A 17,808-nucleotide genomic window follows, 5' to 3' on the forward strand; every position below is an offset into this window, starting at 1 on the left:
TCCCATGCATTTTACTTCTCTGTCACAAGTCTCATTAGTTCATTTGATAACCATTTAGGCCTAAACTTGAACAATATTTCTTAATAGGTATGAAACGTTTAGTAGCTTCCACGACTAATTCCTTGAATGCTTCCCATTTAGAATTTACTGTTGGTAACATCGTCAGTTGATCCCACTGTACAGAAATTAAAAACTGTCTGAGACCACTGTACTCACCTTTATGGAAGCAAAAACTCTTTCCTTTACCCCTGTTGGTAATTATATCTTTAAGTAAATCCGACATCAGTACACTGTGATCACTGCAACCTAGTGGTTCCTTTATCTGCAAATTCTTAATACACGAATGATCACTGCTGATAACCATATCAAGAGTATTATCCTCTCTGGTTGCCTCTCGAACATGCTGCTGCAGAAAACAATCATCCAATAAATCCACAAAAGTCTTACTAGTGTGAGAATGACCAACCCACAAATTCCAGTCAATATCTGTGAAGTTAAAATCCCCCATTATAAGACATTCTGATTTACTATCCCACTATTTCTCTGTACAATTGTTCATTGTACTCATTTGAGTCATTAGGCCTATAACACACTCCTACTCTTATTTTTGCTTTTGCAGTGCTTATGTCACACCAAACTGACTCAACAGTGCACTGTTCATCTATATCAACTGGATGGACTTCTTTTGATTTTATGTTTTTATTAATTAAAGCACGACACCTCCTCCCTTCCTATCCTGTCTATCCTTTCTGTACACATTGTACTACCCAAATTCCAATTCTGCATTCCTAATATCAGTGTGACACCACGTCTCTGATATCCCAATAATATCCGCCTTTGATGTCTTGACCAACACTTCAAATTCATCAAATTTATTTACTATATTTCTAGCATTGGTATACATGCACCTATTCCTAGTTACCCTGACACATCCCATATAACTACTTGTTTCGCAATGATTGCGATCAGTCCCTGAAACCCCATAGCACCCCTCGCTCCAGGTCACTCCTTATTCTAATATAAGTTGTGCAAGAATCACCTTCACCTATGCCAGTGGCTACTTTTAATCTATTAATCCTTGTATCTCTCCAAGCTAGCAGTTTTCTGACCCACCTAACACTGCCTCAATAGCATCAGCAAATATTCTTGCACCCTTTCTATTTAAGTGTATCCCATCCCTGTAGAAGCAGTCTCTCCTGTTAACAAGCACAGACCAGGCTGAGAAAAATTCTACCCCTTGAGCCTTGCACAATCTCTCCAGGGCCAAATTGATCGACAAGGCTCTCATCATGTACTCTCTCCTATCATGTCTGGGCAGAATTACAGACACTTTCAAATTCAACCCTAATTCATTGCTTTTTTTTCACCATTGACCTGTCTGTACACGGGTGGCAGTCATCGTGAAACAGGTGGGTATATGGGATGTGTTAGAGCAACTAAGAATAAGAATATGTGCATGTATACTTGCATGTATACCAATGCTAGAAGTATAGTAAATAAATTTGATGAATTTGAAGTGTTGGTCAAGACATCAAAGGCGGATATTGTTGAGATATCAGAGACATGGTGTCACACTGATATAAGGAATGCCGAACTGGAATTTGGGGAGTACAATGTGTACAGAAAGGATAGACAGGATAGAAAGGGAGGAGGTGTTATGCTGTTAATTAAGAAAAACATAAAATCAAAAGAAGTGCATCCAGTTGATATAGATGAACAGTGCACTGTTGAGTCAGTTTGGTGTGACATGAGCACTGCGAAAGCAAAAATAAGAGTAGGAGTGTGTTATAGGCCTAATGACTCGAATGAGTACAATGAACAATTGTACAGAGAAATAGAGTGGGCTAGTAAATCGGAATGTCTTATAATGGGGGATTTTAACTTCCCAGATATTGACTGGAACTTGTGAGTTGGGCACTCACACACTAGTCAGACTTTTGTGGATTTATTGGATGATTGTTTTCTGCAGCAGCATGTTGGAGAGGTAACCAGAGAAAGTAATATTCTTGATCTGGTTATCAGCAGTGATCATTCATGTATTAGGAATTTGCAGATAAAAGAACCACTAGGTGGCAGTGATCACAGTGTGTTGACGTGGGATTTACTTAAAGATTTAATTACCATCAGGGGTAAAGGAAAGGGTTTTTGCTTCTGTAAAGGCGAGTACAGTGGGATCAACTGACGATGTTACCAACAGTAAATTCTAAGTGGGACGCATTTAAGGAATTAATCGTGGATGCTACTAAAAGTTTCATGCCTATTAAGAAATATTGTTCAAGGTTTAGGCCTAAATGGTTGACAAATGAACTAATGAGACTCGTAACAGAGAAGAAAAATGCATGGGATGCATATAAATTATCAAGCGACGCAGAAGCCTATGGCAGATATAAGCGAGTCTGTAATCAGGTCACAAAGGAGGTTCGGCAGGCGAAGGCAGATTACGAGAAATCCTTGGCAAAAGATGCTAAGAAAAACAGCAAGGATTTCTTTACTTATATAAACTCTAAAAGGAAGGGGATGAATCTGATTGATCCACTTGACATCGATGGTTCGACTGTTGACGATCCTGCTCAGATAGTAAACAAACTGAATGAGTATTTTGCATCTACATTCACATGTGAGGAATTATTAAGGTTTGAAAATGGCAGAAGGTTATCAAATTGTAGCAGGATACTTAATGATTTTGTAATAACTGAGAGCAAAGTGGAAGAGAAACTGTTGAAGTTAAACGTAAGAAAAGCACCTGGGGTGGATGGGACTGGAGATGTGCAAATGTATCCCCAATTCACAAAGGGGAATCGAAGGGTGACACGAGTAATTACAGACCAGTTAGTTTAACTTCTGTTCCGGGTAAAATAATGGATTCACTGGTTAAAGATGCATTGCAGGATCACCTAGACAAGACTGCAGCAATAATTCAGACACAGCATGGGTTTGTTAATGGAAAGTCTTGTCTGACAAATTTGATAGGATATTATGGTGTGGTTAGAAAGGAACTGGATGCAAAAAATAATTTTTATATCATATATTTGGATTTCAGGAAATCTTTTGACACCGTTGCGCATGGAAGACTATTGTACAAATTGGAGCAGAATGGTATTAAGGGTAAGTTGCTACAATGGATAAAAGGATGGTTAAGTGCAAGAAGATAGAGGGTGGTAATCAATGGGTGCTGCTCTTCTTGGACTAATGTTATTAATGGAGTCCCACAGGGTTCGGTGTTGGGTCCACTGTTGTTTTGTATATTTATCAATGATATTGATGAAGGTATATCAGGCTTCGTGTCAAAGTTTGCAGATGATACAAAGGTTGGCAGGGTTGTTAATGACAGTAATGGCAGTGTCCTACTGCAACAGGATCTAGATAATTTGGGCAGATGGGCTAAGAAGTGGCAACTGAAGTTTAACCTTGACAAATGCAAAGTACTGCATATGGGTAGAAGTAACCTCAGAGAAATATACCAACTGTGTGGTACTACACTTAAGGTGGTAGAAAATGAAAAAGACCTGGGAGTAATTGTGCAGGCAGATATGAAGTTTTCTGAGCAATGCAGACAGGCTGCCACGACAGGTCATGGGGTTTTGTCAATGATATATAGAAATTTTGCTAGCAGGAAAAAGGAGGTGATTATCCCTCTCTATAAGGCAATGGTCAGGCCACACCTTGAGTACTGCGTACAGGTCTGAAGGCCTCATTCTAGGAAGGATGTAGATTTACTTGAGCGTGTACAGAGAAGGGCAACAAGATTGGTGAGGGGAATGAAGGGATCCTCTTATCAAGAGAGGCTTAAGTTCTGCAAATTGCAGTGGCTGGAGACTAGGCACCTGCGCGGTGATCTGATTGAGGTGTATAAGGCCTTGAATGGGTTCAGCATGCTGAATTCTGATGGGATCCTTCCAATTGTTCAGATTACGAACCTAAGGGGGCATAAATTCAAATTAAGAAAGGACAGATGTAGAATAGATGTGCGGAAATTTGCCTTTAGCCAGCAGGTGGTTAATTGCTGGAACAAACTTCCATCTGTCGTTGTGGAAGTTGGATAGGTTGAATAAATTTAAGGAGGAACTGGACAGGCATTTGGAGGGAATGGTGTGTTTTTTTTTGTTTTTTTTTTGGCTGATGCTGCATAAGCTCATACATTTGCTTTCTTGGATCACATGCCACTACTACTACTTGTTAAATAATTCTGCCAGTCTCCTACTCTTAATATCATTAGTACCAATGTGTACAACAATATCACCCTTTGTGCCCTTAAAAGATGATATCTGCTCTAAACATCATCAACTTTTGTCCTTGGCAGACATACCCTGGTCCTGTTCCACCTATCCTCTTTGCCCAATATGTTCCCTGACAATAGAGTCACTGACAAAAACTAGTTCCATTTGGACCAGCACAGTCTGCCTTGGAGGTTACCACTGTGTTGCGTGATGTTCAAGTGTTCTCTGTCATTGATATGGGCAGCTGAGAGCTTGATGGGCCCCTCAATTTAAATGCTGTAATGTAGTTTTGTGACGTAGCTTTAGCTTGTCTTATTATGCCTTTTGCATTAGCATTAACATTAGTAGAGGCATATGATGAAAGAAAGCAAGCTTATGCAGCATGAGCCAAAAAAAAAAAAAAAAAACCCTCCCATTTCACCCCTCCATTCATTCCAAGTGCCTGTCCAGTTCAGCCTTAAATTTATTTAGGCTATCAACTTCCACAACAAAAGATAGAGGTATGTTCACCAATCAACTACCCGCTGGCTAAAGGCAAATTTCTGCACATCTGTTCTACAACTGTCTTTCCTCAATTTGAATCTGTGTTTCCCCCCCCCTCAGGTTCTTAATCTGAGTAAGAGGAAGAATCCCATCAGCATTCAGCTTGCTCAACCCATTCAATGCCTTATACATCCCAATCAGATCACCTTGCAGGTGCCTACTCTCCAGGTGCTGCAATTTGCAGAACTTAAGCCTTTCTTGGTAAGAGCACCCCTTTGTTCCCCTCCCAAATCTTGTTGCCCTTCTTTGTGCTCGTTCTAGCAACTCTACATCCTTCCTAAAATGAAGCTTCCAGACCTGTACACAGTACTCTAGGTGTGGCCTGACCATTTCCTTGTATAATGGGATAATCACCTCTCTGTCCCTGCTAGCAAAATTTCTATATATCATTGATAAGACTCCATGACCTGCCCTGGCAGCCCATCTGCACTGCTCAGCAAACTTCATATTTGACTGCACAATTACCCCCAGGTCTTTTGCACTTTCCACTTCCCTGAGTGTAGTACCACACAGTTGGTATGTTTCTCTTCGGTTACTGCTACCCATATGCTGTACTTTGCATTTGTCAATGTTAAACTTAAGTTGCCACTTCTCAGCCCATTTGCCCAACTTATCTAGATCCAGTTGGAGTAGCATTACTGTCTTTACTGTCGTTAACAACCCTGCCAACGTTTTTATCATCTGCAAACTTGGACATTAAACCTGATATACCTTCGTCAATATCATTGATAAATATACAAAACAACAATGGGTCCAACACCGAACCCTGGGGAACTCCACTAATAAAATTTGTCCACGAAGAACAGTGTCCATTGATTACCACTCTCTGTTGTCTCCCACTCAACCATCCCTTTATCCATTGTAGCAACTTACCCTTAATGCCATACCTCTCCAGTTTGTACAGCAGTCTTCTATGTGCAACAGTATGAAAAGCTTTCCTGAAATCCAAGTAAATCCATTGTCCTTTCTTATTGTCCTTGTTTTTGTTATGTTCTCTTTTTGTAGTGAGTGGCCTCTCCTTTCCTTTATGGCCATCTGTAGGGGCAAAACCAGGTGGTTTAATAAACAAAATGATATTGATAACAATAATAACAAATACTAATTATTTTGATGTCACTCTGACAATTATTTTAATTTTTAAATTTAATCAGCTTTAGTGCACTTTATTCAGGAGTGCCTCAGTCCATGATTGAAGTCCTGACTTTTGTTTCAGTAGAAAAATCTTATTTAGATATTCCTATTAAATGTATTGGCCAGATGCATGTTATTATTTTTGATAATGCTAAATTTCTTTCAGGGGAGCTTGATGATAAGATGAAATGGCTGAAAAACTTTGAACGCCTCTTAGAGATCCAAAGAAATATAGTTTGGCCTTCAGTAAGTGAATTGGATCCAAAGGCTTTTGTTCCCGAGGTAAGTATAGACAGCTTTTATTTTTTTTGTGCACTCTAAATTTAGGCTGTGTTAAGAAAAGTTATCCTCCTTTTCAGCCAAACTTACTCAAATGCAAAATTATAGCAGGTTGATTCTCTTACCTGCCCTTCCTTCCTTTTGATTTTCCTATCTGCCCATGTATCTCCCTCTTCCACTGTTTTTAATTCAACCCTGCCAAGTGTAGGATTGCAGTGTAGGATTGAAGTGTGTTCAAGTAATCCTGAAAGCGCACTGCCTGGCACTGATCATTAACGACTGCCAAACTTTACATCATATGCAAATTTCCATATCATGCCTTCTGTCCCTTTATCAATCTCATTTATGAAAATGAGAAAACACAGTGGTCCAAAGCCAACCTTGAAGGACCCCACTCCTGATGTTACACCAATCCGAAGGATATCCATTAATCCCATCCCTCTGTCTTCTGCCCTGCAGCCATCCAGCAGTTTATCTTAGAACCTTACCAGTAATCCTAACCTGTTCAAGCTTATATAGAAACCTCTCATGAGAGATCGAGTCAAATGCTTTGCTAAAATCCAAATAAACTATATCAAAATTGTTCACTAAATCCAGCTCATGAGTAACTGTGTCAAAATAGCTTACTAAGTTAGTTTTTTTTTTTTTTATGAAAACCCCAAACACGAAAGGTATCAAAATATATAGTACTTAATGCCGTGCATGGGCTGAAGGAGAAGTATGGGGGGAGGGGGATGCCAGAAACTTTGCTCTAGAGACTAAACATGGGTTACACCACTTCAAGCCTCCAATAAGCAAAGTGGTGGTATTTCACCGGTTGATAAGCATGATTTACCTGTAACAAAGCCATATTGTGTGTCCTTCAGAATGCCATTTTATATGTAAGTGTCCCTGGATAGCACTCTTAATCGACTGCTCTTAGATTTTTCCTACTACTGATGTCAGACTAACTGGTCTGTAGTAACCAGCTTCACTCTTAGAACCGCTTTTATGTATTGACGATACATTGACACTTCCCCAATCCAAAGGAATCTCCCATCTCTCCTGAGTCCAAAGATGCCCTCAAAATTTACCTCAATGCTTCATTAGCATTAGTAGAGGCATATGATGCAAGAGAGCAAGCTTATGCAGCATCAGCCAAAAAAAATCCCTTCCAATTTCGTCCATCCATTCACTCCAAAAGTTTGTGTAGTTCTTCCTTGAATTTATTTAAGCTATAAACTTCCACAATGACAGATGGAAGTTTCTTCCAGCAGTCAACTACCTGCTGGCTAAAGGCAAATTTCCACACATCTATTCTACAACTGTCTTTCCTCAGTTTCAGTTTATGCCCCCTCAGGTTTGTAATCTGAGCAAGAGGAAGGATCCCAAGAACATTGAGCCTTCTCAAACCATTCAAGGCTATTGAGGCTTATAAACCTCAATCAGATCACCTTGAAGGTGTCTAATCTTCAGATACTGCATTGCAGAACTTCAGCCTTTCTTGGTAAGAGCACCCCTTTGGTCCCATCACCAATCTTGTTGCCCTTCTCTGTACTACAGTTTTTAAATTCTGTACATTGGGACCAACTGATGATGTTACCAACAGCAAATTCTAAGTGGGAAGTTTTCAAGGAATTAATAGTGGAAGCTACTAAACGTTTCATACCTATTAAGAAATATTGTTCAAGGTTTAAACCTAAATGGTTAAATGAAGAAAAATGCATGGAATGCATATAAATTATCAGGCGACACAGAAGCCTATGATATATATAAGCTAGTCTGTAACCAATTCACAAAGGAGGTTAGACAGGCGAAGGCAGATTACGAGAAATCTTTGGCAAAGGATGTTAAGAAAAACAGCAAGGATTTCTTTACTTATATAAACTCTAAAAGGAAGGGGACAAATCTGATATCGATGGTTCGACTGTTGATGATCCTGCTCAGATAGCAAACAAACTGAATGAGTATTTTGCATCTACATTCACACATGAGCAGTTATTAAGGTTTGACAATGCCACAAGGTTATCAAATTGTAACAGAGTGCTTAATGATTTTGTAATAACTGAGAACAAAGTGGAGGAGAAATTGTTGAAGTTAAACATAAGAAAGGCACCTAGGGTGGATAGGATCTATCCAGTTATATTAAAGGAAGTGGCAAAGGAAGTAAGCAAACCCTTAGCCATAATTGTGAGAGCATCCTTGGACTTAGGGGAGGTCCCCACGGACTGGAGATGTGCAAAAGTGTCCCCAATTCACAAAGGGGGATCGAAGGGTGACACGAGTAATTGCAGACCGGTTAGTTTAACTTCTGTTCTGGGTAAAATAATGGAGTCAATAGTTAAAGATGCATTGCAGGAGCATCTAGACAAGACTGCAGCAATAATTCAAACACAGCATGGGTTTGTTAAGGGAAAGTCTTGTCTGACAAATTTGATTGGTTATTATGATGTGGTTACAAAGGAACTGGGTACAAAAAATAATTTTGATATCATATACTTGTATTTCAAGGAAGCTTTTGACACTGTTGAGCATGGAAGACTACTGTACAAATTGGAGCAGAATGGTATTAAGGGTAAGTTGCTACAATGGATAAAAGGATGGTTGAGTGGGAGAAGACAGAGGGTAGTAATAAATGGGTTCTGCTCTTCATGGACTAATGTTATTAGTGGAGTCCCACAGGATTCGGTGTTAGATCCACTGTTGTTTTGTATATTTATCAATGATATTGATGAAGGTATATCAGGCATAGTGTTGAAGTTTGCAGATAATACAAAGGTTGGCAGGGTTGTTAATGACAGTAATGGCAATGTGCTACTGCAACAGGATCTAGAAAATTTGGGCAGATGGGCTAAGAAGTGGCAACTGAAATTTAACCTTGACAAATGCAAAGTACTGCATATGGGGTAGAAGTAACCCCAGAGAAACATACCAACTGTGTGGTACTACACTTAAAGTGGTAGAAAATGAAAGACCTGGGAGTAATTGTGCAGTCAGATATGAAGTTTTCTGAAAAATGCAGACAGGCTGCCAGGGCAGGTCATGGGGTGTTGTAAATGATATACAGGAATTTTGCTAGCAGGGATAAGGAGGTGATTGTCCTTCTGTATAAGGCAATTGTCAGGCCACGCCTTGAGTACTGCATACAGGTCTGGAGGCCTCATTTTAGGAAGGATGTAGATTTGTGTGAGCATGTACAGAGAAGGGAAACAAGATTGGTGTGGGAAATGAAGGGATCCTTTTACCAGGAGAGGCTTAAGTTCTGCAAATTGCAGCAACTAGAGATTAAGCACCTGCGAGGTGATCTGATTGAGGTGTATAAGGCCTTGAATGGGTTGAGCACGCTGAATTCTGATGGGATTCTTCCACTTGTTCAGATTACGAACCTAAGGGGGCATAAATTGAAATTGAGGAAAGACAGATGTAGAATAGATGTGTGGAAATTTGCCTTTAGCCAGTGGGTGGTTAATTGCTGGAACAAACTTCCATGTGTCGTGGAAGTTGATAGGTTAAATAAATTTAAGGAGGAACTGGACAAACATTTAGAGGGGATTGTTTTGTAATTTTTTTTTTTTTCTTTTTGGCTGATGCTGCATAAGCTCGCACACTTGCTTTCTTGCTTCACATGCCACTACTACTACTCACTCTAGCAACTCTACATCCTTTCTATAATGGGGCCTCCATATCGGTATGCACTACTCAAAGTGTGGCCTGACCATTGCCTTATACAAAAGGATGATTACCTCCTTATCCCAGCTAGCAAAATTCCTATATATCATTATTTGTTGTTGTTTGTTATTTGGTTTTTAGGAGCATTAGTAACTAAGGCCATATTGCTCCGGGAATATCTGGTGGTCATTCCCTGACCTTTCCGCATCTTCCGTATTTGGTGGTGACGGGCTCGATCCCCGGTCTAATCTGCTGCTCCTTCCCACCTGGCTACGGAAGTGCGCCAATATATATCATTGACAAGACCCCACAACCTACTCTGGCAGCCTGTCTGCACTGCTTAGAAAACTTAACTGACTGCACAATTATCCCCACGTCTTTTTCATTAAAAGTTTGTCCAGTTCCTCCTTGAATTTATTTAAGCTATCAACTTCCACAACAACAGATGGAAGTTTTTTCCAAAAATTAAGCAACCACTGGCTAAAGGCAAATTTCCACACATCAGTCCTACAAATCCACAACTGTCTTTCTTCAATTTGAATTTATGCCCCCTGAGGTTCGTAATCTGAGCATGCAGAAGAATCCCATCAGAATTCAGCCTTCTCAACCCATTTAAGACTCTATACACCTCAATCAGATCACCTTGCAGGTGCTTAATCTCCAGCTGCTGCAATTTGCAGTACTTAAGCCTTTCTTGGTGAGAGGACCCCCTTCATTCCCCCCACCAATCTTGTTGCCCTTCTCTGTACATGCTGAAGCAACTACATCCTTCCTAAAATGAAGCCTATGCAGTACTTGAGGCTTGGCCTGACCTTTGCTTTATACAAAGGGACAATCACCTCCTTTTCCCTACTAGCAAAAATTCTGTATATCATTGACAATACCCTATGACCTGCTCTGGCATCCTGTCTACACTGCCCAGAAAACTTCATATTTCTCTGCCCAATTACTCCCAAGTCTTTTTCATTTTCTACTAACTTAAGTGTAGTACTACACAGTTGGTACATTTCTCTGGGATGACTGCTACCCATATGCAGTACTTTGCATTTGTCAATGTTAAACTTCAATTGCCACTTCTCAGCCCATCTGCCCAACTTTTCCATATCCTGTTGCAGCAGCATACTGTTATTAACAACCCTATTAACCTTTGTATCATCTGCAAACTTTGACATTAAGCTTGATATATCAGTATCATTGATAAATATACAAAACAACAATGGGGCCCAACACCAAACTCTGAGGGACACCACTAATAACATTAGTCCACGTAGAGCGCTCTGTCTTCTCCCACTCAACCATCCTTTTATCCAATTTACAACTTGCTCTTAATGCCATTCTGCTCCAATTTGTTGTGTAAATGTATCAAAAGCCTCTCTAAGGTCAAAAGAACAGTATACATAAGAGTAGTGTTGAAAAAGAGAAAGTATATCTATAATGTAGAAATATGGTTGGAAAGAAATATGCGCTATACCTCTTAGATAATCAACAATATCACCCCGTTCATCGTATGCACTAACAAGCTTTTTAATTTGTTCATCACAATCGCAATACTCCTTTTTTTTGTTGCCTGGATCACTTCCACTTAAATATTGTTCAGTGCGCATTTCATTAATACTTTGTTCTTTTTTAATGCAATCGATAAGTTTCCAAATGTTGGGATGATAGGCAGCGACTTGTTCCTCAAATCTTCTATGCCACCCTTCAACAGAATTATTCGTTCTTTTTAATCCTTCAAGGGCCGACCGGGCTAGCCGAGTGGGTAAAGTACCTGCCCGGCAACCCAAAGGTCGCGGGTTCGATTCCCGCCTCGGGCTTGGATCAAAGTACTGCAAAAACCTTGGGAGGTGCAATATGGCCACAGAAGCCGATGCGCCAACAACTACCAAAACAAACAATAATCCTTCAAGAACAAGCTGGTGTATGTTCCACATTTCATGGGAATACTTTGGTGGTCGACGAAGATGTCGTCTCGTTGGGCGTCCAATCCATGTATCCTCAAAACAATCAACAACTTCTTGCGATTCTGGAGGAAAAACACCATTTTCACACAAATGTTCAAAAACGACCGTCACAATAGGAGTGGGCACAAATGCAATTGCTGCCAAAATTCGCATAATTAAAGCAAAATTAGCATTAGTTTCATAATGTTGTTTCAATCCATTATTCTGAATGGAACAAAAAATACATTGTGAAAAGTGGAAAAAACAACCCCGTTCTGAAGCGTCAGGAAAAACTCTTCTGCAAGCATTCATCATCACCGTCTCAAAATCTATAGGTATTGATTGTGGGGCCATAGCCGGTTCCAATACTTTCAGCTGCTGTAGTAGAGATACATATGTTTCCTCAGACTTGTTAGGCAATAATGCATAAACTAATGGAAGTGATATTTTGTCCTTGAATCCATGTATCATATACAGCTGATAAAAAAGTAAGGGAACAGTTTTGAAAGTCCCATCGGCATAACAGTGTTCACTTCACGCTAACAACTGCAAATTTCTTTTCATACTGAAAATTAACAAACGATTGTCCTCGAGTCCAGAATCAAATTGTAGAAACAATTCTCCATTGCATGATGTTTTATATTCTTCTGTAAAAACTATGTCTCCATGATGCATTGGAAGAACTGGGCCATCAAAATTTCGATTTCTTATATTTCAGATCGTTTGTTTCATTGTATCTACACTTGGAAGCTTCGGGGCTGCTGCTTGGCTACAGGTTCTCGAAACATTTGTCTCCACAATGATTGTGCTCCTTCCATGTTTTAACGATGGTGTTATCTACCGTAGTAACTCAAGCAGCACATTTGGTTTTTCGGTAATTTTGACACTTACAATGAATTTTTGTTTCATTTTGCCTGTCTTTATAAAACAAATGTCCACTAAAGCACAATTTTGGTTTTCCTTTTTCTGATTTCAAAAATTCCACCGACATGATGCGTTCACAAACTCAAAAGGATGAAAAATAAACTCAAAATAAGAAAATGTTGTGATTGAAAGAGATTATAAACATATAAGTACCTCCCTAATTGGCACGCCCTACCTCCACTCCCCTAAAACATGCTACTTAAGATAAAAACATGCCACTTAAGTTAAAGGGATTAAGTAGGTACCTACCTAATTCCAATTTTGGAAAATAGCAGGCAATTAAATTAAAGCATGTATTTGTATGTATTTGTAGGTATGTATTTCTAGGAAATGTATATCTAGCATATAACTTCCATTTTTAGCTGCACTTAATTCTTAAATAACACCTATAGAAAAACCTTATTTTCAATTTAAAATGACCAATAAATTTATATAAATTATATGTATTGCCTGGCGATAAAATATGCTAGCAATCATTTGTAGGCTATAAATTGTTTATGCGATAAACTGACGCGGCAGTAAACTGCTAGCGATTAATTGCTGGCTGTGAATTGCAGGCAAAAATTTTCCTAGACTCATATTTGATATTATATATATAATAAAAATACATACTTCTTTTAACAATAAAACAAGAGAAATTAAATAATATAATTATATATATATTTCCACTGAGTGAATTTTTCTTAATGATTCTTCATTATTTGCTATTTCTTTGTAAAATTCTTCACAAGAATTAGCAAAATTGCACTTGTAGTTTTGCTTTCAGCATTTCTACACTCAGCTGTGTTTTTGTTGATGTTGCAGCTTATTTACTGTTGATAAAACTCTTTCCATTGTACCATTGGTTCCCAGCAAAGATTATTTGCATTATGTTTGCCCTTATTAAGTATAGAGGCTACATGTCCAATCCGGGACAGTTTGCAGTGCAGGGCAAACGACTGAAATCTGCAATGTCTGGTCACCTTAATCTAAGTAAAACAAAAAGTAATAAAATAAATGCAGATCAAAATTAGTTGAAAGTAGACCAAGTGATATGGCTACTATGTACTTAGCAAAACAAGGATGTTGCATAATCCTAGTATATAAATTGAAATTTTACCAATTAGAGGAGTACAGCTTACATATAAAAATATTTAAATCCAGGAAAGCAGGAAACATGTAAAGAATAACATAAGGAATTTTTGGAACATAAGGAATAACATATACAGGAATTTTTCTAGCAGGGACAGGGATGTGATTATTCCCTTGTATAAGGCATTGGTCAGGCCACACCTTGAGTACTGTATACAGGTCTGGAGGCCTCATTTCAAGAAGGATGTAGAGCTGCTGGAACGAGTACAGAGAAGGGCAACAAGATTGGTGAATGGAACAAAGGGGTGCTCTTATGAAGAAAGGCTTAAGTTTTGCAAATTACAGAGCCTGGAGACTAGGCATCGGCGAGGTGATCTGATAGAGGTGTATAAGGCTTTGAATGGCTTGAGCATGCTCAATGCCAATGGGATTCTTCCTCTTGCTCAGAATAATCACCTGAGAGGGCATAAATTCAAAATGAGGAAGGACGGATGTGGGATAGATGTGCGGAAATTTGCCTTTAGCCAGCGGGCAGTTGGTTTGTGGAATAGACTCCCATCGCTTGTTGTTGAAGTTGATAGCCTAAACAAATTTAAGGCTCAGCTGGACAGGTATTTCGAACGAACGGAGGGGTGAAATGGGAGTAGTGGTTTTTTTTTTTTTTTTTTTTGGCTGATGCTGAATAAGCTTGCTTTCTTGCATCATATGCCTCTACTAATGCTAATGCTAATAATATCCTGATATGGAGAAGCAAGGTTAAGAATTATATAACCTGTGGTCCAAAATGGATTGTACAAATACTGAAGTGATATCAGTAATCATTTCTGCAAAAATAATTAAATCTATTGGTCATAGAGTAGAAAAACCAATGTTAAAAGAGGTAAGTAAGAATCCATAGGTGGTTTTGATGAGGAAATCTAGTTAAAATCCAATGATGAAAGAATAGGAAATAAATCCAAGAATGCATATAACTAGATGACTGTAGACCACAATGGTGGGGTGTTAGGCATAAAATCCTTATACGAAAATTTTGGAATATAAATAAAGAGTCACATAGATCCAAAGATAGTATTAGATGCATACAGTTGATGAATCCAAAAGTGAACAGGTACTAAATAAAATTTCAGTAGTAATGAATATTCTCAATAGTGAAAGATGGGTAGATTTAGTGAAAATAATACAAGATAATACTCAGCTGACTGAAGACAAATAGTTTCTATAAAATTAAAGTAGTAAATAAATTTTAAGTAAATAAGATTCAAAGGTAGAGTTGTAAAGTACCAAATTTTTGGATACTGTAAAGTAACTTTAATACTTGAAAGATCCAAGTTCCATAAAAAATTGCATTCACCTACATATATAATTATCCATACCTGAGAACATAATATGAAATATCAATAAAGTCTCAACAAGGGAAGTGAATTATAAGTAATTTCAAGAAGGAGTGTTGAAACATATCAAGTGAATACTTAAAAAGTAGAAACTTAGTGAGTAAAGAAACAAAGTACTCATTCCAAAAAAAAATATTTTTATAGGAAATCATGTATAGCTATTGCTTACCAATAGTGGAAATCCCACCATTAACAATTGTACAAATACGATTAGAATTGACTAGTTCATAGTAAATTATAACTAAATTTATTCCTGATAAAATAAGACTATATTGAAACTATTTTATAAACTAGATAGGGATGTTATTATTAATTAGCTTATTGTAAAGTAGTTGTAGAGCTTTGGTGAACAGTAAATGGTTACTGCACGTTAACAAGTCTAATAATTTGAGTACAAATTATATTTTTATGTACGTTGTTGGAAATATTAGAATGCCAATTGGTAAGATAGATGTTATTGAAGTTAAATTTATTTATTTTATCATATATGTCAATATTATATGGAAGAGAAGCATTGCTAAGAGTGATATTGAGGTCAAGGAAGTGGCTGTGTGATTAGCAGAGTTTTTTTTTTTTATTATTATTCAGTTTAAGTTCAATGGGGTAAATTGCTTTGGCTAAAGGTTCAAAGTTTGTATTTAAAACAAGAATGTCACCTACATATCTGAATGCTAAAAAGTTATGATTAGGGTTGTTTGTGCTGTATATTTCTTCATAATAGTGTAAAAATAGATCGGATACTAAGCTGGAAATTTGGGAACCCATAGGTACACCAATGGTTTGTTTATAAGTAAGTTTGCCATCGAAGATATAGTTATTAAGTAAACAGAGATTGACATAATTGTTCCATCTATTATCACTAATATTCAATTTATCTTTGTATATGTGATAAATTTGCTTTAGCACAAATACCAGTATGTTATGTGGGATTGAAGTGAAGAGGTTGGTGAAATCAAAAGTTTCTATGCTGGTTATGGTGATATCAGATTTGAAAGTGTTGATGACAGCTTGGTTATTGTTTATGATCCAAGTAGATGTAAGATTGTTAAAAATAGTATTGAGTAATTTAAAAAAATTGTTTACCTGGGAGGGTAGCAGCCACTATTTTTGGAACTAGTAATGAATCTGAAGCCTACAGGTTGTTTATAGAATTTGGCTATCATATACAGAAAGAGTAGGGTTGAGTTCTGTAATTTAGTATGTAGTTTTTTTGTGTAAAGCTATTAGCTTTTTAATTGTGGAAGCAGGATTAAGATTGCAGGGAGTAAAAGAATGAAACTATTTTCTATTTCATATTTAAGTTGATTACAGTAAAATTACTTGCAAAAGATGGCATAGTTGTTAGAAGCTTTATCTACTGGGGTGATGAAAATACCTGACCATGTATCAATATTTACTTCAACTGACATCAGATTTTGCATTTTTGCTGTCCCTGTTTTTGACTTATAACTAAATTTGCCCACCCATATCTGATGACAGCTCTACCACCTTTTATTTTACTTTATTTTGTTTAATCATGTGGTATTAATCAATTTACTTTACAGCTCCCTCACCTCTAATTGGCTTTGCAATTCTGCCCATAATTTTCTTAATTCATCATAACTTTTAGGATATTAACATTCTTTTGCCTTTTACAAACCTACACTACTTCTTTTTCTACTATCCTTACCCTTCTAGTCCTTGGCACTTTGTGTATTTTTCACCTCCATCTATGCAAACTTTATCAGACTTATCTATTATTCTTACATATTTTTATATATATATATATATATATATATATATATATATATATAAATCTTATAAACTTCAAATATATATTTGAAGTTTAACGATATCCAAACATGACTATTAAAGGCAGAGATATGAACATAATTCAAGTTCGGACAATTGTTCTCTGTTTTCAATCCAAAATGGACCTATTTACGTCCAGAAGAGATTTTTGCTACTTTGCTAACTTGTCATCACACCTGTCAATTATGGAAAAAGATACAATTTCAGATAACAATTTGCTATTGTATACCATCTGAAGAAACTGAAAGCAGACTTTAACAGTCAATTTCAAGATCTTCATGATATGACTGTACCAGAATGGATCCTACAACTGTTAAATGTGATTGTCTCAAGTTGAATTTATTTTACAAGAAGAGTTAATTGAAACAGTAGAAGATTTGGAGGCCAAATTTGTCTTCCAAACTAAAGGGTATGCCTCCCATTTTAATAATGAGGATATGTGAAATAAATATTCTAAATTACAAACCACAGCAGAACTGCCTGCTTTTGTTAATTTTCCCCAGTTCTTGTCTATTAGAACTGGATTCAGCCGTATTAACAATTTGCTGAGAAAGTAATCAGCTGAAGACATTAGAATGTGGAGACCTAAGGATCAAATTAAGTAATTTTAGGCTTGATACTGCACAGCTTATTGCAAACCATCAGCCAACTATCTCATTAACAATTAATGTTAATGATTAAAATGGACATGTATTGGGCTGTGATTTTTGAGAAAATAAAATGTCAGTAATAAACCAAATAATAATTTTTTACTGTTTTTTTTGTTACTAAAGTAACTAAGGCAATTTTTTGGGCTAAAGCCTCAAACTTCGTGGAAGTTTCACTAGCAGACAGGTTAGTGCCATTGCATCATATTTACTACCGAAGTAGATA

At 37.4% G+C, this 17,808-nt stretch overlaps 1 protein-coding gene across 2 annotated transcripts in view; it reads left to right on the top strand.

Annotated features, from left to right (window-relative positions):
• LOC150078196 (uncharacterized) overlaps nt 1–17,808 on the top strand; it is an 881,600-nt gene that overhangs the window by 762,664 nt on the left and 101,128 nt on the right. For both annotated transcript variants that reach the window (XM_090385307.1, XM_090385308.1), the window contains one exon: nt 6,058–6,173. In XM_090385307.1, coding sequence (XP_090241433.1) covers nt 6,058–6,173 — 116 coding nt within the window. The remainder of the gene's footprint in view (nt 1–6,057; nt 6,174–17,808) is intronic.

Source organism: Mastigoproctus giganteus, chromosome 11 (genome assembly GCF_048544385.1).
Source record: "Mastigoproctus giganteus isolate SK-2022 chromosome 11, ASM4854438v1, whole genome shotgun sequence".
Lineage (NCBI taxonomy): Eukaryota > Metazoa > Arthropoda > Arachnida > Uropygi > Thelyphonidae > Mastigoproctus > Mastigoproctus giganteus.